This window comes from Camelus bactrianus, chromosome 8 (genome assembly GCF_048773025.1).
Source record: "Camelus bactrianus isolate YW-2024 breed Bactrian camel chromosome 8, ASM4877302v1, whole genome shotgun sequence".
Taxonomy (NCBI): Eukaryota; Metazoa; Chordata; class Mammalia; order Artiodactyla; family Camelidae; genus Camelus; species Camelus bactrianus.
The window spans coordinates 37,476,579-37,500,454 of record NC_133546.1 but is presented as its reverse complement, the minus strand read 5'-3'; the positions used below and the strand labels follow the sequence as shown (position 1 = coordinate 37,500,454).

Sequence of the window (23,876 nt, the reverse complement as noted above, 5' to 3'; positions counted from 1 at the left end):
ACCTTGAGAAATACAGCCTTAGACCAATTTCCAAGGGTGAACTCTGAATTTACACCTTTATTTTGGAGTGGCTGGTTGGATATGACGTAAACATAAATCTTACCAAATCCCTGTGCCTGGTAGTACAGAGCTAGGATAGAAACCAGTCCCTGACCTTGGAAAAATTTCCCAGTTTCCTCACATTTAATATAAGAGAGCTGGACTAAATGCTGTCTAGACTCCTATGTAGTTCTAATACTTTATGTGCATATCTGATGCCTAGCAAATATTTCGTAAAGATTATGACTCATGTGTTGGCCAATGTGGATGGAATGAGCCAGGGAAAAACAGAAATCAGTCTTTGGGCCATTAAATCAGTTTAAAAGATTAAATAACTCCACTCTCCTCCCTTCTCATTTCAGCCACAACCTAAGGAGCTGGAATGGCAATTAGATATACGAACTCTATGCTTAAATAAAAAAAGGTATTGTTTACTTAAAAATTTAAGCAACTGTCTACTACACATAATTATCAGAAATTAGATATATTGATTGCTGAGCTGTCATCTCTGTGTGGATGGTTGACAATTAGTATAAATAAAAATCACTCTTAGATTCCATTTTAATAATCCTGTCAACAACAGACTAAACACAACCAACATCATTTGTGTTACAAATAACTGAATTCAGATGGTTCCCATTTGACTAACTCTATGTTAAATGAAAAACCAATTTCTTTGCTTGATGCTGTTGAAATAGGTTTTTTTTTTTTAATATAAGACAGGGACTGTGAGATCCAGTTATAGAAAACAGTAGTAGGCTATTCAAATAGCAACAGGGAAAAAACTCCATATTACAGAAATCATGACTTACAATTTTTTGAGTGTGTATTTTACACAAGGCCATACATGGTACCTTAATGATGTAAGTGGCTTAAAAACAAATCTGTTGGGTGAGGGTTGATTCCAGTCACAAATACTAATTTTCTCTACATTTCCTTAAAACTACTATAGGCAGCAATAAAAAAACTGCCCATTCTTATGATTATTTATTTAAAACAGCATGTTATATAATACTGGTGTTTAATATTTTTTTAAAAAGTACTGCTTATTAAGACATGTGCAAATAGCTGTAGCAAAGCCTATGAAGATAAGGCAGAACCTCATGCATTCATTCGCCCACTGACCAAACACTGTGTGCTACCAAGTGCTAGACGCTGCTCTGCGTGCTGGAGATGGCAGCGGGAGAAAGACCCAATAAAGTAACCTTCTGTTTCCGTGGGACTTAAATTCTAAGAGGTTAGACAGACAATAAATACATAAGGAAATAAATATGTTACATAACAAATGCTAAATAGAAAGTAAAAAGAGGAGGGGGCAAAGGGTGATGGGGAATTTTATGTTGATTTGCCAAGGAAGCCACTCTGATAAGATGCCAGTTGAGCAGAGGTTTGCATGGAGAGAGGAATGAGCCAGGAAAACATCTAGGAAAGAGAGTTCCAGGCAGAGAGAACAGCAACCAAAATATCTGAAACATTCTAAGAAGTACAACATGAATCTGGAAAACCTAGGCTTTGAAAAAAAATATTGCAGGCTTTCCTACAGCTTAAGTTGTGTCTTTTCTACTAAGCCTCTTTGACCACTCAAATTCTAGTCACCTCCTGCTGCCCTGAACTCCTACAGCAAATCTAACTTGTCACTGAACACCATGAAATGCTGTTTTGTTTTGTTTCTGGTGGTGGAGGGAGTGTGATCCCCTCACTGGACTGCAAACTTTAGAACAAGGATGATACTGTGTGCTATTTCTGATACCAAACTCTTGCCTCTACCCTATGTGCCTCAGTGTTCAACATATGCTAAGATTCTTAATAAAAGTATTTGATTAACCAAAGGTGGTGTGTGCAAAATTAGTTGCAATTTGAAGTTTTTAATGGGAAATACTTCCTTGTCACGATTCCCTGGGTGTGGCATTGAATCGCTGTCAGGACCTCGTATTTCCCTTTGTGACAGTACACGCTCATCCCAACATACACAAAAGCTTCCTTAAAAGGAGAAAAACATAACAAATGAGGAGATATATTAAAAGGCTTTATTTACAATAGAGAAATTTTACAAATATAATTTTTAAAAATTATGTGTCAATCTATTATGTTTCCCATAACATTAGAGATTTATATAAAGTTGGAAATGACAGGATGGATTTATGCACAAATCAAGAACAGTCAATGGAAGGAATGGGTAATACATGTGAAGGCGTCATGACAAACATCACTGAGTTCTGTAAACTGCCATACAACTTAAACGTGTAATATTAACTGCACAAAGTATACCAAAACATATGCAGAAACACAAAATTAAGTGCTGTTTTAATTATTCACTTTTTGGGATGTGAATACTTAAGTAAACTTCATTGCACAGTTTTTGCTGAAAATGAAAGACAGTATCTACCTAAGGACTTCAGTTGTTTAAAATAATTAACACAAACTATATAATTAAATTATACCATCATAATATTAATCTCTTATCTTGTTTACATTTTTGGTGTTTTGGGACTTGGGTTAAAAAAATCCAAGTTCTACAATTGAAAGAACTTTGTTCTTGCCATTGGCTGAGCAGCATGTAGTATAGTCACCTCGCCTGTTAATGCCAGAACACGGATGGTACCTCCTAGTGCAGTGTGTGCATACAATCTGATTTTAATATCCTATCTGCTGCAGAAATACCTATCAGCTTGTGCTCTTTCAAATCAGATTGAAAAGCAAAGAAAATAAATTAATTAAAATTGCTAGTCCAAGGACGTTCATATGAAAATTATAATCTAAATATATATGGTCCAATTTTGACAAGAATCTTCTATATTTTGCCTTTAAGCAAAGGCACTATCCATTCATTTCATAGGGTGAGCTGAAGATGTGAGTGGAAGAAATTATTCTGTGTCACAGAAACACATTAACATAGCAATCATGATGTACTAAAGGAGATCTTTTTCATTTACTAATTGTACTGATCTATTCTTTGACATATACCAATGTATAATATTGAAAAAAGGGCAGGTCATACAAGGTGGTCCTTTCAGACGAAGGAAATCTTTAGAAACACTTTCAAAAGCTGAAAGAGCGAAAACAACTAAGTCTGTTGAGATGTAAGAAAATAATTGTCTTAAAAAATACCAGGTTGAGCCCCATGAAATGACTGGTATTGAACAGTTTTTAAAGTAAAAACGCTTCCATTTCATGTGCTTCAGGATAATCTGTGGGGTGGCACTGACCTGCCCGACCACGGGAGGCTGAAAATGCAGGTGGTCAAAGCTTTGTACCTTGGGACAGGCATCATCATATTAGCCCTTTCATGAGAATATAAATAAAATAAGAAAACACAAGGTGTCACCAAATCTATTCTTGGGAAAACAACTCATATCTCAAAAAAAAAATGCTTTGAAGAACCATATAATTATTTTGATTTGCTACAGGACTGTGGAGGATTGGGAGTGTCCATTCCTTAGAATAATGTATTATTTCTAAGCAGAGATCTCTATGTTGAATTTAACCAGATAAAATACACTATACCCTAATTTGGCCGAAAGTTTTATTAGATTTTCCTCAATTGACCGTGAAGAGATACATTGGCATTTTTCAGAGTTAAATCCTGCTTTCATAAACTGAAATGAAATGATTTACTACATTTGAGAAAGGGCCCTCTTCAAATCTGAAAAATCTGAATCAAATGTAATGCTTTCTTTTTTTCAAGAAAACAATTGAAGATGAAATGCAAACTAAAAACCATATGAAATACTCACCCTCTCTGTGGAGAGACGCATTTTCTTCATATATTCAGATAAAAGCAAAGTCTAACACACTTATAAAAGTTATACAATTTCTCTTTAAAAAATATAATTCAGTAATAGCAGAGCTCTGCAAAACTGGAAAGCTCACCTTGCTGTGTGGTAGGAAACAGAGTAAACTGATTTAATGTCAAACTTGGGAACTAATTCCCAAATTAGAAAACACTAATATAATTAACCAACAAAAATACACCGTGGTTCCAGTGAAATGAGGTCAACAGGAGATGATCCTTTTGGGATGAGATTCTAATTTGAATTACAATGTGAAGTCTTTTAGAAGACATTCTATCAAATAACAATAGACCCGCATAAGGAGGCTGTCACAGTTATAAGATCTGTCTCTGGTGGATAGACAAACCAGATTAACATAAAATTGAAAAGGAAAGAGCTTTTTCATTATTTAATTTATTATTATGGCTTTTTGCAACATGGCAAAACATTACAGCTTAAAGCAGACATCATCTCCTCATAGAGGAGGAAAAAGTTTTGCAGTCAAATCAAAATCGTAATTAAGAGGTCATTGGTATACCATTCTACTCAGTTTAACACAAATGATACCATACCTTCATGAACTCCAGAGATAACAGATTACTTAAAAAAACAAGCAAACAAACCTGTGATTCACTGACTGAATAATAAAGGATACAATGAGGAATTTATGTCCATTGATGCCTATGATAATAAACATAAAAGACTGCAAAACGATTTTAGAACTTAGGATAATCACAGACCTATTAATAAAAATTCAGCATGTGCCTGAACACCAGAAAAGGAATTATTAAGGTATGCAGTGAAGGGAGTGGAGTAGAGTAAAACATAAAATGTCTTTTTATTGGTCATTGACTTCAGCTTTCTTTATATTATTAGAGAGGACAGGGAGAAGATGGGCTTCGGTATTGAAGATCCAATGTTTCAGGGGAAGTAGATCGTCATCAGAAAATATTAAGTACAAATATCTGGAAAGAGAAACATGGGTGTATGAGGCCTGGAGACTCTGCCAAGGAATGAAACCACAAAGACAGAAAAAAACCACATCAATGTCTCCCTTCATCTTACGGAGAACCATGGACAACAGTCAGGGAAAGCAAAACCCTGAGGAGGGTACTCAGTGCTGAGCAAAGACGCTGCTTTGCTCGTGTCTGAGAGCCACACAAAGCGGCCCCAGGCCGTCGGGCTTACATGTGACTGAAGGCACACCTGCAATTATCGCCACGCGTGTACAACGGCATTCAGAAGCAGTCATGCCTGACGTTATGCGAGTGTGCTCACGATACAGACAACCAGAAAGATCTGTCCAGGTATCCCAGTCATACATGCTCAGAATGATTTTACTCACTTGAGCGTCTCTGCCAGGAAGAAGCTCTGCTGCACGTCGTCGTAGCTCTCACGGCTCAGGTAAACGTCCCTGAGGCCTGAATAGCCTCCTTTCAGTCTGCAGTGATTTTCCAGGGCCTAACGCACCAAGAGGAGGAGGGAAAAACAGTCACTCTTCAGTAAACTGATTGTCACGAATTTTTACTATAGATCGTCACATTTAAATAAAACAAGGATTCAAACTGAATGACAGACAGCGACAGGTTCAGGCAAAAATTTCAAACATGGTAACAGGAAAGTGTAAATAAAGTATGAAAAGTTAAAGGACATGTGGACAATCTATTTCATCTAACTGGGAACGCTCTCACATTTAGTTTCAGAATAATTTTTCAGTGAGTTTTACCATTTCCTCCTGTGGTCTAGAGTAGAGTTCGTCAAACTATAGACCACAGGAGAATCTAAAATTTTGCTTTTATAAATAAAGCATTATTTAGTATACTGTATAGCATAGGGAACTATATTCAATCTTGCAGTAACTTATGGTTAGAAAGAATATGAAAACAAATATATGTATGTTCCTATACAACTGATGTACTGTGCTGAATACCAGAAGTTGACACAATATTGTAAACTGATTATACTTAAATCAAAATATATTAAAAAAATAAATAAAGTATTATTGAACCAGAGCCATGCCCACTTGTTTACATACTGTACGTGGTTGTTTTTTCACTATCGTGGCAGAGATGAGTAGTTGCGTATGGCCCCCGAGCCTAGTTCTCTCTGGCCCTTCCAGAAAAAGTTTGCTGACCTCTGGTCTAGAGAGATTGTTAATGCCAGTCGGGATCCTACACCACTGCTTGAGAAAGTGTACTGGACCCAAAACAGCTGCCTCTGTCATCAGAACATCTTATTCCTTAAAAATTGACTATGGAATACTAATTAGTAATACTGGTGACTGACAGATATAAAGGGAAAAAATGGAAAGCAGCAAAAAAAAAACACGGCTGGTGTCTTATTTCTGAACTATATTTTTCTTTTCTTTAGTCTGGGATGGAAGAAGATGGGATGAATCCACTGGTAACCAGAGAGACGTGATCCTGTGTCGCTACGCTGCCTGACTTTAGTGAGTATCATAGTCCGAGATGGGAAGAAAACATTGGGCAGTGTGGAAATGAAAATTTAGGTAAGAACCTAAAACAATTTGCCTTCCACTTAGCTGTCACTAACGTGACTGTTGTTTGTATTTTGAAATTACATTGATTTGCTTTGCTAGTTACCAGGCATATTCATCTATAGGAAAGTTATTTTCTACTCATTATATCTTATTAAATCTATTAACCATATGGTCAAATAAAGATGTCCATTGTATAAGAACTGTCATCAGAAATCTGGTTATAATTCACAGAACATGACAAAAATAGTAAGACTAAATAAACCCCCTAATATTTATAACGAGATAAAACATAGGAAACGCCAATAAGATAAAGCTACTCTCAGATTCTCATGTCATTTTTTCATTTCTTCTTCAGTTTTCTTTCACAAGTCACAAACCTGTCCCTCTTTTTTCACATGCATAATTATATTCCATCTTCCTCCCACTTAGCCCAACTACCAAGAAGATATGGCATTGATCTTGCCATATTAGTTGAGAAAATCTTCACTGGCTAGAAAAGGGCTTTGGAGGAAAGTATAGCTCTAATGACCCGGGGCCTGGAAGAGGGGAGAGGGAGACAAACCCAGGGAGCAGGAACAGGGCGCTGAGAGCTCAGCTTCCATCTGCGGACGTTGATAATGAGGATATTGATTCTGCATGTGAGGGCTGGAGGGCAGAAGGGAGCCTTGAGGAGAAGCATTTAATTACCAGGTTAAAGGAAATCTAACTGGCAGCCTACTTGAATAAAGAACACGTCTCATGATGTGGTACTTTCTAAAAGCCCCGGGGAAAATAAGAACAATCAACTTAACAACAAAAAAAAGTGCTTTGATTATATTCTCAGTTGCAGACAATGAGCTAAGTCAGGGAAAAGCCTGAAGAAAGGAACTTTCTGGTCTTATTATATTTTTCCTTTCTTCCTTTTTTGATAACAGTTCTTTTTGATAAAAAGTCAAATACCAGATACATGGTATAGGCAAAAAAATTATCGGTAAAAAAAGAAAAAAAAGTCAAGTCTAAATTTTAAGACTTTAGGGATGTGAAGCTGGGGACAAGCAGCTCTCCTGGGCTCCCCCAATAGGCCTGGTTTTATAGTTTCTCCACAGCAGAAGTGGTCGTGTATTCATGCCACTTAGTCTGATCAGGACATCATTTGACTACAACTTGTTCTTGGGATTCTCAGCCTCTGGGAATAGGATTCCTCTGAGAACAGAGCATGAAACAAGGGTTGGATGCATGGAGTTTTTTTGGGAGGTGACATCAGGAAGTGAGCCAGCGGGGAGAGGGAAAGAAGGAAGGGAAAAGGGCCAGTGGAAGACACCGAACAGGTCACAGCTGTGTGCACTGGGGGCTCACTCCTGCCAGGAACCCTCTAAGGAACCATGTAGGACACATCTTGGAATTACTCTTCAGAGGAGTAAGACTGGGATAGTTACCATCAACTCCAAAACCTCACTGGCTGAGGGTTGCCCCTGGGGCCGCTAACTCTCCCACATTTCCCAGACCACAGCCAGCTGCCTGGGAAGGGGCTCAGAGTCAGAGTAGCTGAGAAGCCCTGGGTGGTGATGCTGTCAGGAGGCCACGGTGCCCCAGCAGCCAAAGTTGAGACACAGGGTGGGGCTGGGGGATGGGATACAGGAAAGAAGGGGAAAAACGGCCGCCACACCTTCTAAGTCTATGATCTTTGTGCTTAAAAAAGGCAAGAGCCTCCAGCACTCCTCCCTCCCCACTACAGCTCAAGTCCTAACAGAAGGTACCAATGGCAGAAACGGGGGGAATCCCTGCTTTGTGACACAGGGAAACAATCTGACATCATATGCTACACTAAAGGTAGACAATAGATAAAAATCCTAACACATAAAGCCAACCTTATTCCCCTACAAATAAACAAACACCCCTGAAGAACCAAGCAAATCAAAGCTGCCTGCCCACAAGATGGTAGAGATTTGCTGACTTTCCATTTTTGATCAATCCCATCATACATTTTTCACATTTTCACATCTCTAAAACTGGCATGCCATAATTTAATTGGTAGTGTCATGCTTCCTTAGTGGTATATAAAATAACGGTATTTCTTATCAATTATGGTGTCTTATACTTAATGATACGCTATTCCTGATATTTTCAATTTATCTGATGTTTTCAAAGTGAATATTAACGTTAATTCCTTTGCTGGTCTATCGAAGACCAAAGTAATTCCCATCACTAAGGCTTAGATGAATCTCAATTTTAATATACTTTTCTCAGAGGAAAAAAAAGATAAATTTAAAGAAATTGGAATTACCATTGACTAAACATAATTAGAAAACTTTGCAAAAAAAAAAAAAAGAGGCCTAAAAGCTGCTATTGCTTAAAATGACTGACAACTGGTGATAAGGCACGCTCAAAATGAAGACGGTAATGGGCAAGATGCATCAACGGCTTCCTAAGATATTAGTTAAATTTTACACAAAGGCAATATTCATTTTAGATTTCCTGAGAGAAGTTATTCTTAACAGTTTTAAAAGAAAACTAACTTTCTCACAAAGAGTGCTAGACAGTAAGAGTGTAATTAAAGCATTTGCTAGTTCTTACCCCCTGAATTCCCTACCACTCCTTTTGGAATAATAGATCTTAAAACTAGACATTGTTTGATGCATATCCTGGAGGGTGCCTCCGCTGGCATCCAGCACACAAAGTGTTTAGCAGGTTAGTTTAGGAAGATGACACAAAACATTCAACAGGAAGAGACCCACGAAATGACAAAGATAATTAACACACTGGACAGATAGAAAGCTTAGAGCTATTCAGAGAATCCGGACACTAGTGAAGGAATATTCTCGTACAAAGCAGTTCCTCTATAAGTACTTTCTAAAAGATCTGCATAGCTAATTTACTCTAAGTAAAACCATATATTATCATTTCAATGCCCCAAGACTAAAAGAAGCTACCACATAGTGGCTTCTTGAAACAGACAACAGGCAGGGGTTGACTATTTCCAACTTGCCAGTAACCTTCTGTGGAATTAAGTGATCATCATTTTACAGTCGTGAGAACTTAATTTTATAATATTCTTGTCTAGATTTGTCCTTCAATACCAAAGCAGGCATATTTACATCACTGTTACATAAAGCAAAGCTGAATCCAGGGATATAGGATGACCTAACTGAGAATACTCAGTCTTGAATGGAAAAATGGCTGGTCAAAGCTTTAAGTTTTAAAAATCATAGAAAAGTTGATATGCTAGATTTGTAGGTAGCATTGAACATTTTCTTCCAGAGACATTTATATATAAGAAAAGTGAGCAAATTAAAACGTCACCTCTACGACTTCCCAGGCCCATTTCCTGTACTTTGGGTCATGAGTCAGTCGCCACATGTACATGTAAGTCTCGACAACTTCTGGCCGTAGGATGTAGTATTTCTCATTCTGCCGTGTAGCAATGGCTTCAACACCACCATCGAATCTGAAAGCTTCTGGTCCCAGTTTCATAACTAAAGGACATGCAACAGGTGACAAGGGTCATTGTCCTAGACAATGCTTAGTGTCTATAACTAAAATGAAACTAGAAAGTACTTTATAACATTCAAGAGAGATGCCAAAACAATTATTTTATGGAATAGTTATAAACATTGTATAATAAGCAATATTAAATATACCTTTCTAATTTATTCATCAAAAAGAGTCCATCTTAGAAAATGGTAATGATCCTTTATTTTCTTTCATTTAGCCACCATTTACTGAGTACCCAATGGGTAGGTGCACAGCACCACCTCACTAGCGAGCTAGAAAATCTGTGGTGGAGAATTCTAAGTCATTACATCGTGAAGGGTATTCAGTCTTTGTGCTTCGAGCTTCTGTTTTATAAGAAGGGAGCCAGACTCTTCATCATCTATTTCATGGAGATTCTGGGAAGATCAATTAACAGTTTAGAAAATACTAAGTTTCTTTTGCACTGAGACAGAGACTCTCACCAATGTTATTTACTTAAAGCAGGGCCAATAAGTCAGACTGATTTAACACTTTATGGCCTGGATTTCTGCTTCTTGGTAAATGAAAGGTAAATATTTTTATGTAGGAAAGCAGTGCCTCTTAAAGTAAAAATATAAATTCCTTTATGATATTAATCACGAACACCAAGTTTCATCAGGCATATTCTTTTGAGGGCAACAATGGACAACAAATGGACAAAGTTCCTTACTGAATGGAGCAAAAAGCATGCGGGAACAAACTGCAAATGAAGATGAGCGCGTACTCACATGTGCGATTGTAAGACTCATGACAGGTACGGGCGATTTCAGTCCCGAGCTGAAGGTAGTGTTCGGTCAGGCCTTTTGGGGCGTCATGTGCCCCAAGTGCAAACATGCCCCCAGCAAAGCAGGTCAGGTGGCCCATCTTGTGTTCCAGGAGGCCCCCTTTCCACTCTGCGATGTAAGTCAGCCCGTTACTCGACTTCCGGATCAAGTGGGTCTCAATTGCCTGAAAATCATACTTACTTTTAATATTTTGTAATCTCCTCTCAAATTTATACTAAAAACACCCCCAACATTAAAAAAAAAAAGAAAGAAAAGGATAAAACATCATTCACAATTTGAAATCGGTGCTACAAGTCAATTCAACCTGAAATTTCATGTCACTGCTTTCTGTGTATTTCCTCTAGCCCATGCCTCACTAGTTTGGTTAGTCAGAATTAACGCTGTTGGGCCAGCCCGGTTGGCTTTGCTTGGTTCCCTAACTAAACACTTATAGCCTTTATACCCCCCAAAGGCTGTCTCTTTTTCAAAGACAGGCCATGGGTATAGTGGTAATAGTTGCTTTAGTGTATTTCCATTTTCACAAATGAAGAAACAACACAAAGCAGCACAGGCTGTACCATGAATGATGAACAGAGCACACCTGTGAGTAAAACCCAGCCTGGCGGTACTTCCCTTCCTTTCCCTCTCCTAGGCGTGGGGAGGCAGCAGAACACAGTGGGAAAAAGGAGCTGGTCCTGAGTCCGATTGCTTGGCTTCAAATTCCAGCCCTGACACTATCTGTAAACTTTGTGGGTTATTTGCTTACGATATCCTTAAATTTCAGTATCCTTATCCAGAAAATGGGAATAGTAGTATCTACTGTGAAAATGGCAACATTTTGTTTATAAAGAGATCAGTACTATGATTAGCACTTGATAAAGGTCACTTATCATGATCACATCTCCACTGTGGTCCAACACTTGAATTAAATTCCTCATAATAATTCTATTTAAAAAGGACATTAATATATAATAAATAAGTACTTTTTTTAAAAAAAGAATAAGGTCTATAAATTTGGGAGAGATGATGTTTACAAGAATGATTTATTAAACACCTTTTATTTCTGCCCAGGACTGCTGATATTCTTTTGATTAGATAAACAAAAGAAGTCTTATTTTTTTTTTAAACAAAAATGTAGTGTAAGTGCTTGGCATCACTGTTTCTAATTACTGTAATAGGAAATGCCCTCCCCCCACCCAATTTCTTCATGGAAGGAGAAAGACTGTGACTGTGACTGCACCTGTTATACTATTAACAAAAAAGAGACGCTTTAAAAAAAAAGAGAGAGGATTTTACGAAGCACATTTGGGAATACAGGCACACCTCATTTTATTGTGCTTTGCTTTACTGCACTTCACAGACTGCATTTTTCACAAATTGAAGTTTCGTGGTGACCCTGCATCAAGTTCATGAGTCTATCAGTGCCGTTTCTCCAACAGCATTTGCTCTTTTCATGTCTCTGTGGCATATTTTGATAATTCTCAAAATACTTCAGACGTTTTCATTATTACTATATTCATTATGGTGATCTGGGATCAGTGATCTTTGAGGTGACTATTCCGACTCACTGAAGGCTCAGATAATGGTTAGCATTTTTTAGCAATAATGTATCTTTTACTTAAGGTATATATGTTGTTTTTTTAGACATAATGCTATTGAACATTTAATAGCCTAGAGAATAGTGAAAATACAACTTTTATATGCACAGGAAAACCAAAAAAACTCATGTGACTTGCTTTACAGTATTATTTGCTTTAGTGCAGTGGTCTGAAACTGAACTCACCATACCTCTGAGGTATGCTTGTAGCAGGTACAGACAAAACTTGTGATAGAGAAGAATGAATGAAAATGAATAGATACACTGATGAAACCTCTCCCACCTTTATTGGAAATAAATTAAACCAAGATGGTAAATAAATGAACACACTACTGTGCTCATTAACTGTGGTTAAGCTAATTTTATTGATGATCTAGTTATTACATTAATATTTCATTCTTATTTAATGCAACTGAATATCTTAGCTATTTATATTTATAGCACAAATTGCAATAAAGTCCTTCAAGCAGATACTTGTTCATCACCCAAGAAATGATTCTTTCTACATGACAAGAGTAATGGTTTTTGAGCAAGGATTACAGAACCATTATTACCCTGTTATGGATCCTGAATAAAGTACTATATTATTTTTGTCATAATTCTGACCAAGTTTCTACCTCTCAAAATAAACTACAACGAAGTTCCAAGATTTTTAAAACAATGTTTGTGTGGCAATGGGAAAATTTTAAAAACTATAAAGGGGAAAAAACAGCCTTTAGTGGCTCTAAAAATGTTGTGTCAAGCTGATGTGAGAGCTGTGAGAACTGATTAGGAAAAGAGAGTATTATGTATTTTGTGATTTCATCCTCCAATATTTGAAAAAAATTAGTTGGCTGTGCCTATAGAATCCTAAATGCCTAATACATCACCTGCCCAGGTATCATTCACTCCAATGGACTTCTGGCAGCATTAACATATACCACTATGGATTCTCAGAATGATCTCCAGATGAGGCCATAACAGCCAATTGAAAACTCAAAGTATTTTGTTATTAAAACAGCTAAAGAAAACATGCCACTCTGGGATTAAATGATTCTCAAAATGCACCGGAAGCTAAAACTGATGAACTATATCTCCAGTAACCCAACTGTCAAAAACAATACTGTAAGGGATTCTCTCCTTCACAATAACGACCTTTTAAAGTACAACCAGCACAAAGAAACTTTACTATGTAAGACATGACTACTTCTTAAAACCAGAAGTGTAATTGTTCTAGCTTTGCTAAGTTGGAAATACACAATGGATTGAAAATGTTTTTACTATTATGAGAAACAGGAAACACTTCGACTTCATTTGTTCTTAATGGATTTTCCTATCCATGGTCTGCCTAAATACAATATGTTGAAAGCTGTGTGGGTATAGTTCTAGAAACTGGGGAGAAAGTATTTCAGAGGGTATTTTAAAGTTGCCTTTCCTGGTACTTCAAAATCTTAGGGAAGGACTTTAAGATTAGAATAATTAAAATATCTGCCAGGACAGTAATGAAAAATGACATAATGGAAACCACACTGTATAGAGAACTCCTTAAGTTAAAACCTGAAACCTCATAGGATTGAAGAAAAATAAACCTGGAGGAGGCCATCTGGACCATATCCTAGTTTGCTTTTAATATGTGTCATGTGCCTTCAAAGCTGTGAATGTGTGAAATGGCCAATGTCTAACTAAGGTGTTCTGGTTTCTATATGTGAATAGTACAGAGTATTTGCTCTACTTAGTGAAGTTCACTATTTACCTTGGAGGGAACCAATGTAATATTGAATCTGGTCAACCAGAGCAAAGTATGTTGTATTTATATTTAAATAAGTAAGTTGTCCTGTTTCAAAACCACCCAGAACTCTTTCTAGGAACATTAATTTTAGAACAATGGTAACATCATTGAGATTACAGATTTCCATTCTTCCCCCTACAAATTACTACTATTGATTATAAAAATAATTTCTAAGCTGTCAATAAAAAAGTCAATTTTCTGATGATTTAGTAATTACATTATTTAAGATGTCTGATAATGATTAATATTAAAAAACATGAGCTACCATATAAAATACTTATCAATCACAAAGTTACTTGATTCTGCTAAAAGCTTTTGTTCCTAAAAAGTTGGATTTGAGGTTCAAGTATTTTATATAAAATAATTTTCTTTTTAAACTTTATTTTCAAGTTTTATTTTCACTTTTGATTAAGGCTTAAATTTGACTAAGGCTTAGTTTACTCTTACAATGGCCACCTCTTACAGATTTTGTTAAGTAGTTTCTAACTTATCTTATGAAGTTTATGCCAAGAAAGACATTTAAGTGTAGTATGGAAATTCTTATTCACAAATCCACAGTGGTGAGGTAGAAACGGATAGGTGTTAATACAAATCTTAGTTTGAATTTTGGTTCCACACTCAACCTCTCTGAGGTTCAGTTCTCTTATCTGTAAAACTGGGTGAATCATATCTAAACTACTGTAAGTGGCTGGGCCTGATAGGACATCTCCTATATAAGGTCACTTCTCCAAGATCGGGATATGTAAGTTACCTATGTAACACAAGGAGGAAAGGGGAGATAGAAAAAGAGCCAAATGAAGTGGATATAAGCAATCTATCTGATAAAAAGTTCAAGGTAATTATCATAAAGATGCTCACTAACAAGAGAAGAATGAACACACTGAGACTTCAACAAAGAGTTAGAAGATATAAGGAAAAAAAGCCAAAGAATACAATAACTGAAATAAAAAATATACTAGAAGGAATAAAGAGTACATTAGATGATGCAAAGGAAAGAATTAGAGAACTGGAAGACAGAATAGTGGAAATCATCCAAAGTTGAACAGAAAGGAGGAAAAAAAGAATTAAAAAAATTAGGTTAGTCTAAGAGACTTCTGGCAAAATGTCAAGCATACTAACTTTCACATTACAAGGTCCAAGAAGCAAAAGAGAAAGAGGAAGGGGCAGGGAACTTATCTGAAGAAATAATAGCTGAAAACTTACCTAACCTGAGGAAGAAAACAAACATCCAGATCCAGAAAGCAAAGAAAATCCCAAACAAGACAAACACAAATAAGTCCACACTAAGACACATCATAATTAACATGGCAAAAATTAAAGATAAAAAGACAATCTTAAAAGCAGCAAGAGAAAAGCAGCTAGTTATCTACAAGGAAATTTCCATGAGACTATCATCTGATTTTTCAGCAGAAACATTGCAGTTGAGAAGGAAGTGGCACAATATATCTAAAGTGATGAAAGGGAAAATCTTAAAACCAATAATACTCTGCCTAGTAAAGTTATTATTCAGATCTGAAGGGGAGATAAAGAGTTTTACAGACAAGCAAAAGCTAAAAGAGTTAAGCAGCACTAAACTGGCTTTACAAGAAATGTTAAAGGGACTTCTCCAAGCAGGAAAGAAAAGGCCACAACTTGAAATATGAAAATTACGAAAGGAAAAATCTTACTAGTAAAGACAAATATACAGTAAAGGTAGTCTATCAAATACAAAAAGTTAGTAGAAAAATTAAAAGGCAAAAACAGTAAAATCATCTATATCCATAAAAGTAATAGGGATGCACAAAAAAATGTAATATTATGTCAAAAACATTACAGGTGGTGGGGGAATAAAAATGTATAGTGGTTAGAGTTCATTCAAACTTAAGAGATCATCAACCTAAAATAATCATCTGTCTGTCTGTCTATCTATCTACATACCTACCTATATATATATATATGAATGACATTATATATGAACCTCATGGTAACTACAAACCAAAATCCTATAATATATACACACAAAGAAAAGAGAAAAAAATCTAACATAAAACTAAAGATAGTTATTAAATCACAAGGGAAGAGAACAACAGAAGAAGAAAAAACAAAAAGAACTATAAATACAACCAGAAAACAGTTAACAAAGTTAAATACATATCTATAGTACTTACTTTAAGTGTAAATGGACTAAATGCTCTTATCAAAAGACAGAGTGTCTGAATGGGTGAAAAAACAAGACCCATATATATGCTGCCTGCAAGAGACTCATTTCAAATCTAAAGACACAAACAGATTGAACATGAGGGGATGGAAAAAGTTATTCCATGCAAATGGAAACAAAAATAAAGCTGGAAGAAATATCTATAGCAAACAAAACAGACTTTAAACAAAGACTGTAAAAAGAGACAAAGAAGGGCATTACATAATGATCAAGGGACTCAATCCAAGATGAAGATAAAACAATTGTAAATATGTATGTACCCAACATAGGAGCACCTAAATACATAAAGCAAATATTAACAGACATAAAGGAAGAAATTGATAGCAACACAACAATAGTATGGACTTTAACCCCCCATTTACATCAATGGAAGGATCATCCAGACAAAAAAATCAATAAAGAAACACTGGCCTTACACGACACATTAGACCAGATAGCCTTAATAGATATATAAAAAACATTCCATCCAAATGCAGAATACACACTATTTTCAAGTGCATATGGAACACTGTCCAGGATAGATAATTTAAGAAAACTGAAATCATATAAGGCATCTTTTCTGACCATAATGGTGTAAGACTAGAAATCAACTATAAGAAAAAAACTGCAAAAAACACAAACATGTGGAGGATAAACAATATGCTACTAAATAACCAATGAATCACTGAAGAAATGAAAGAAAAAATAAAAAAATACCTGGAGACAAGTGAAAATGGAATTACAATGATCTAAAATGTACAGGACACAGCAAAAGCAGTTTTGAGAGGAAAGTTTTTAGCACTACAAGCCAACTATAGGAAATAAGAAAAATAAATAAACAACCTGACCTTACACCTAAAGGAATCAGAAAAAGAAGAAACAAAACCCAGAGTTAGTAAGAGGAAAGAAGTCATAAATATTAGAGCACAAATCAATAAAATACAGACTAAAATAAAAAAAATTGAAAAGATCAATGAAACTAAGATCTGGTTCTTTGAAAAGATAAATAAAATTGATAAACTTGTAGCCAGACTCATCAAGAAGAAAAGGGGGCCCAAATAAATAAATCAGAAACAAAAAAGGAGAAGTTAAAATAACACCATGGAAATGCAAAGGGTCATAAGAGATTACCATGAATAATTATATACCAATAAAATAGACAACTAGAAGAAATGGAAAAATTCCTAGAAACATACAATCTCCCAAGACTGCATTGGGAAGAAATAGAAAATATAAATAGACCAATAACTAGTAATAAAATTGAATCAGTAATTTAAAAAAGTCCCAACAAACAAAAGTCCAGGACTGGATGCTTCACAGGTAAATTCCATCAAACATTTAGAGAAGAGTTAACACATATCCTTCTCAAACTATTTCAAAAATCGCAGAGGAAGGAATGCTTCTGAACTCATTCTATGAGGCCATTATCACCTTGATTCCAAAACCGGAAGAAAAAAAAGAAAGAAAGAAAATTACAGGTGAATATCAGTGATGAAAATAGATGCTAAAATATTTAACAAGATATTAGCAAACCAAATTCAACAATAAATTACATGGATCATACACCATGAGCAAGTGGGATTTATCCCAGTGATGAAAAGGATGGTTCAATATCTGCAAATTAATCAATGTGATATATCATATTAACAAATTGAAGACTAGAAGTCATATGATAATCTCAATAGATGCAGAAAAAGCTTTTGACAAAATTCAACATCTATTTATGATAAAAACTCTCAACAAAGTGGGTCTAGAGGGAATATACCTTCACATAATTAAGCCCATATGTGACAAATCTACAGCTAACATGAATAAAATGCTGAAAGGATGAAAAGCTGAAAGCAACAAGATCAGGAACAAGGCAAAATGACCATTCTCATCACTTTTGTCCAACATAGTTTTGGAAGTCCTAGCCACAGCAATTAGACAATAAAAGGAAATAAAAGGAATCCAAATTGAAAAGGAAAAAGTAGAACTGTCACTTTTTGCAGATGACCTGATACTATATATAGAAAAATCCTAAAGATGCTATCAAAAAACTATTAGAACTAATAAATAAATTCAGTAAAGTCACAGGGTTCAAAATTAATAGTCAGGTATCTGTTGCATTTCTATACATTAATCACAAACTAATAGAAAGAGAAATTAATAAAACAACCCCATTCACATTTGCATCAGTAAGAGTAAAATACCTAGGAATAAATCTAACCAAAGAGGTAAAAGACTTGTACTCTGAAAAGTATAAGACATTGATGAAAGAAATTGAAGACAACACAAACAAATGGGAAGATATACTGTGTTCATGGATTGGAAGAATAAATATTGTTAACATGGCCATACTATCGAAGGCAATTGATAGATTCAATGCAATCCCCATCAAAATATCAAAGGCATTTTTTTTTTAACAGATACAAAACAAATAATTCTAAAATTTGTCTGGACTCACAAAAGACCCCGAATAACCAAAGCAATCTTGAGAAAGAAGAACAAAGCTGGTGATATCACCCTCTCTGATCTCAAACTATACTACTAAGCCACAGTGATAGAAACAGTAAGGTATTGGCACAAAGACAGATACATAGATCAATGGAACAGAATAGAGAGCCTAGTCAGTTTATCTATGATAAAGGAGGCAAGAATACACAATGAGAAATGAGGAAAAGATAGCCTCTTCAATAAATGGTGTTGGGAAAACGGGACAGCTACATGAAAGAGAACCAAACTGGACGACCTTTTCACACCATATGTAAAAATAAACTCAAAATGGATTAAAGATCTAAGTGTAAGAACTGAAACTATAAGACTCCTAGAAGAAAACATTGGCAGTACGTTCTTTGACACTCATGTTAGCAATGCTTTTTTTTTTTTGATCTGTTTCCTTAAGGAAGGAAAACAAAAACCAAAATAAACAAATGGGACTATATCAAATTACAATGCTTTTCTGCAGTGAAGAAAACTAACAAAAAAGTGAAAAGGCCACTTACTGAATGGGAAAAGATATTTGCAAATATATCTGATAAGGGATTAATATCTAAAATACACAAAGAACTCAACAAACAACCCCATTAAAAAATGGACAGTGGACCTGAATAGACATTTTCCCAAAGAAGTCAGAGAGATGGCCAACAGACATATGAAAAGACATTCAACATCACTAATCATTAAGGAAATGCACATCAACCACAATGAGATATCACCTCATACCTGTCAGAATGGCTATCATCAAAAGGACAACAAATAACAAGTGAGGGGAGGATATGAAGAAAAAGGAATCCTTGTGCATTATTTTGGGATTGTAAATTGGTACAGCTACTATGGAAAATAGTATGAAGTTTCCTCAAAAAATTAAAAACAGAACTGCTATATGATTCAGCAATTTCACTTCTTGGTATTTATCTGAAGAAAACAGAAACACTAATCCAGAAAGATATATGCACCTGCATGGTCATTGCTGCAGTTTTTCCAAGCCAAGATATGGAATCAACCTCAGTGCTCATCGATAGACAGATGATGTAACACACACACACACACACACACACACACAGAGTATTATGCAGCTATAAAAAAGAAATTTTGTCATTTGCAACAACATGGATGGATCTAGGGGGTATTATGCTAAGTGAAGTAAGTTAGAGAAAGTCAAACACCATATGATCTCATTTATATGTGGAATCTAAAAAAGAAAACAAACAAGCAAAACATAAAGCATAATGAAAACAGACTCACAGATACAGAGAATAAATGTGTCATTGCCAGAGGGGAGGTGGATGGGGGAGTGGGGAAATAGGTGAAGGGGATCATTAGGTACAAACTTCTTTATAAAATAAATAAGCCACAGGGATTCAATATACAGTATAAGGTCAATAATATTGTAATATCTTTATACGGGGACAGATAGTTACTAGACTCATCATGGTGTTCATTTTATAACATACAAATGTCAAATCACTATGTAGGACACCTGAAACTAACACAATACTGTACATTAACTATATTTCAATTTAAAAAAAAGACTGTAAAGAAACAGACAAACAGATTATATAAAGTATCTACCTAATACACTACTTAGTACACAGCAGGCAACTCAACAAATATTTGTTCCCTCTCATTCCTCCTCCATCATAAGGACCTTTGGAAACTGTTAATAATCTTAAATACTAGTTTGGTTAGCTCAGATTTATTTGAAAGTGCCATTCATCTATCTCTGGAGATAAGTTTACTTCAAATAGAAGCAGCCGTTAGTATTATCTGGCAATTCTAACTTAGTCAATATTCAGAATATAAATTCAGGATTTTTTCCTCCCCATAATTTTAATTGTGACTCTAACAGGAAACTCATACTCAATGAAGAAAAATATCTCTTTATCAGATACGTAAATCTTAACTGAGGTTTAAACCATGAAAAACACTTTTAACTGCCTTATTAGAACTCAGCATATCAAGTATGATTATTATTACTATAATTATATTAGCACCCATTAACTTCTATCTGACTGGAAATATTTTGTAACCCATTCAGGTAGTATTCCATTTTTTTTCATTAAAGCTTGATTAATATGCAACTTATAAGTTAACTGAGTGGCAAAGATGATTTAAATCTGGGTTTACCTTAACAGCATCGAAATACATCTTCTTAGCTTCTAAATCTGTCTTGTCTGACATTAACCACGACTTTAGCAAATATTCATAAAAGCTGTCTCCAAGTCCTCCAACAGATACATGATCTGCAAAGAGAGGGAAATGAATTTTAGAGTGATTCAGCCTTCAATTCAGATAATGCAGCAAAATCACATTAGTAACTAGGATGCAGAACCCTATGTCAACTGCAAGTCAATGTTACATTTAAATTCCAACAAATCCCTTGTCTTCAGAAAGATATTCTGAAATGAACAGATGTGCTATAAACTAATGTGATGTACTCTGAATAAATACCAATGTAGTTTTGTAAACATTCAGATAAAAAAAATAATCAACCCAATTTCCAAAACTGTTTCTTTAGTAAAAATACCAAATTAAAATATTTCATCATATATATTCAAATGTATTCTTAACTGCTTTGATTCTCAATAACAGAAACTATGTCAAAGCTATGGGTATAATCAAATCTTAAAAAAAAAAAACCCAACTGGATTGCAATATAACAAGAAGGTCCTCAGCTACTTGTAATTATTATTATTTGGTAGGTTTTCTAGTTTTAACAATCTGAAGGGTCAAAATCCTTTTGGGGAGACCAGTAAGAAAGAGGGCAGGGCAGTAGAAGTTTTTCTTCCTAAAACAGTCACCCCTCCATATCTGTGAGGTCCCCATCTGTGAGGTCACCCCTCCATATCTGTGAGGTCCCCATTCAATCAACTGTGGATTGAAAACATGAAAAAAATTCCAAAGTTCCAAAAAGCAAAACTTGAATTTGCTATGTATGGCCAACTACTAACATGGCATTCACATTGTATTTACAACTATTTGCATAGTATTTACATTGTATGAGGTATTACAAGTAATCTAGAAATGATTTAAAGTATCCTGAGGATGTGCATAGGTTATATGCAAATACTATGTATTTTACATGAAGATTTGAGCATCCATGAATTTTGGTATCCATGGGGGTCCTGGAACTAATCCCCTGCAGACACAGAAGGATGCCTGTACTCCATTCTACAATCCCCCTCCACTGCCATGTATTATGCCATCGACTATATATATTACCAACAATCTTGCAACTTGTAGGATAGGTAACCCTCATTAAAAGTGAAAACTGACATTAGAGGGTCTAAACGAGATTATAACATTGGTAGGTGCCAGCTGACTCTTTGGCTCACACAGGATCTTAAATTTGGAATCACTTGCTCTCCAACATGTAACTAAATGTAAATACTCTTTTGCCTACTGCTTGAATTAATACTTTTATTTTTGAAGCATATTTACCCACAGAGACATCTGAAATATCATTCCTAGAACTCATAGTGAATTTGAGCATTAATAAGATGGTCCTATTTGGGAAATCTGTGTTTGAAGTTTTATAACTCAAAACTAATTTCATGTATCTATAAAAAATAAAACCTTTACTTGTTGACTTAGTTACACAAAAGTAAATCAGTTTTTATACACAAGTCTCAAGACAATTTTCTCCTGAGACCCACCCAACAACTCCATTTGGACATGGGGACTTAAACTTGAGCAGGTTAAAACTGAATTCATTACCTTTTCCTCCTCAACCTTATCTTCTGCCTTGGTCCCTGTCTCACTAAGTGGCAGCATCATCCTCCCGACTGCACAAGTCAGACATCAGATAGGCATCTTTACTTCTTTTCTCCCTTACTCCCATATTCAATGAGTTACCGAACTCTACTAATTTTACCCCTAATCTCTCTCTCGAGTCTACACACTCCTCTCTGTCCTCGCTAATATGATTCTGGCCCAGGCTACCACTATGTCCTGCCTGAGTCTGCAATGGTAAATTATCTGGTTTCCTGCACTGTGACAACACTTTGCTATTTAAACTAGTTAAAATACAAAAACAAAACAAAACAAAACAAACCAGTTCCTTTGCCATACTAGAGCTCAATAGCTACGTGTGTCCTTTGGCTACTGCCCTTGAGAGGGGAGACATAAAACACTTCCATCACCACACAAAGTTCCAAGGGCAGTACCATTCCAGTCTATTCCCATACTAATGCCAGAGCAACCTTTTTAATGTGTGGATCGGATCATCCCTTATTTGAAGCCTTCAATGACAACGATGCAAATCCTGGGTCTTCGGAGACCTGGGAGGCCCTGTAATGATGTCAGTCTTCTCTCTGCCATTGGTCCTGCTCCTCTTGCTCTCTGCTCTCTTGCTATCTGGCCCTTCTTCTGGTTTCTCAAAACCATTAGGCTCCTTCCTACCTCAGGGATTCTAAAGGCACTGTTCTCTCTGCCTGCAGTGCACTCCCTGACTCCTTTTCCCCTTTGAATAATTCTTACTCATATTTCATATTTGGGATCAAATATTGTTTCCCCAAAGAGACTTTCCCTGACTGCCCCCTAGGTTTTCTCATTATATGCTTTCTGATAGCGCAGTCTACCATACCTGTACTTTCATAAAATGGTGAAATTTTTTCTGTCTCCTCCATGAAATTATGACCCAGGAAGGCAGGGACCAGGCCTATTATGTTTCCCAGTGCACATCAGCCCCTAAAAAGTATCTTGCCCATAGTAAGTATTCAGCAAATAATTGATGAACAAAGCAAAATCCTTTTAAGTCAATCTTAGTAAGGAACTACACCTATTAAGTTTAGAAGGGATTTATTTTTAAGTAGTTAAATACTTGATTTGCCTTTGCAGGAAGTCCAGAATTATAGTCTTAATTTTAATGTAAAATTGTTATTTTTATAATTGTAAGGGTGACTCTTAAAATAGTAGTTTGAAGTGACCTTTAGAGTTTTCTAAATAAATCAACAAAGAAACCTCTGACATTTACAAACTAAACAGACTAAGCAGTATCTCATCAGTGATAAGCCCTATTGTTGTAAACATGATTGCACGAGACAAGCGCAAGTGATGCGCGCTAAAGCAAATCACTGTCCAGTTACTGTCAAAATAACAGGGACCAAATGAGGTAATAGGAAATGATGGCCATGATCCAGACATGTCCTTTAGAGTTAAAGCAGTAAGACTTGAAAAGTAACAGCCAGATGCAGCTTCATTTTCTTCCCCCTTGGGTTATGATTCTAGAATGGAGGAAGAAGCAAATTTGGGCATTTGGTGATTTTTAAAAAGGGAAAAGGGTTTATAAAC

General features: G+C 35.7%; 1 protein-coding gene across 2 annotated transcripts in view; it reads right to left on the bottom strand.

The window, feature by feature from the left end:
- Positions 1–2,052: 2,052 nt before the first annotated feature.
- Positions 2,053–23,876, bottom strand: part of MAN1A1 (mannosidase alpha class 1A member 1) — a 151,483-nt gene continuing 129,659 nt past the window's right edge. For both annotated transcript variants that reach the window (XM_074368421.1, XM_074368422.1), the window contains exons 9-13: positions 20,712–20,827; positions 10,527–10,746; positions 9,589–9,761; positions 5,155–5,270; positions 2,053–4,774 (exon numbers count right to left, since the gene is read on the bottom strand). In XM_074368421.1, the coding sequence (XP_074224522.1) occupies positions 4,648–4,774; positions 5,155–5,270; positions 9,589–9,761; positions 10,527–10,746; positions 20,712–20,827 (752 nt within the window). In that variant the 3' untranslated portion in view covers positions 2,053–4,647. The remainder of the gene's footprint in view (positions 4,775–5,154; positions 5,271–9,588; positions 9,762–10,526; positions 10,747–20,711; positions 20,828–23,876) is intronic.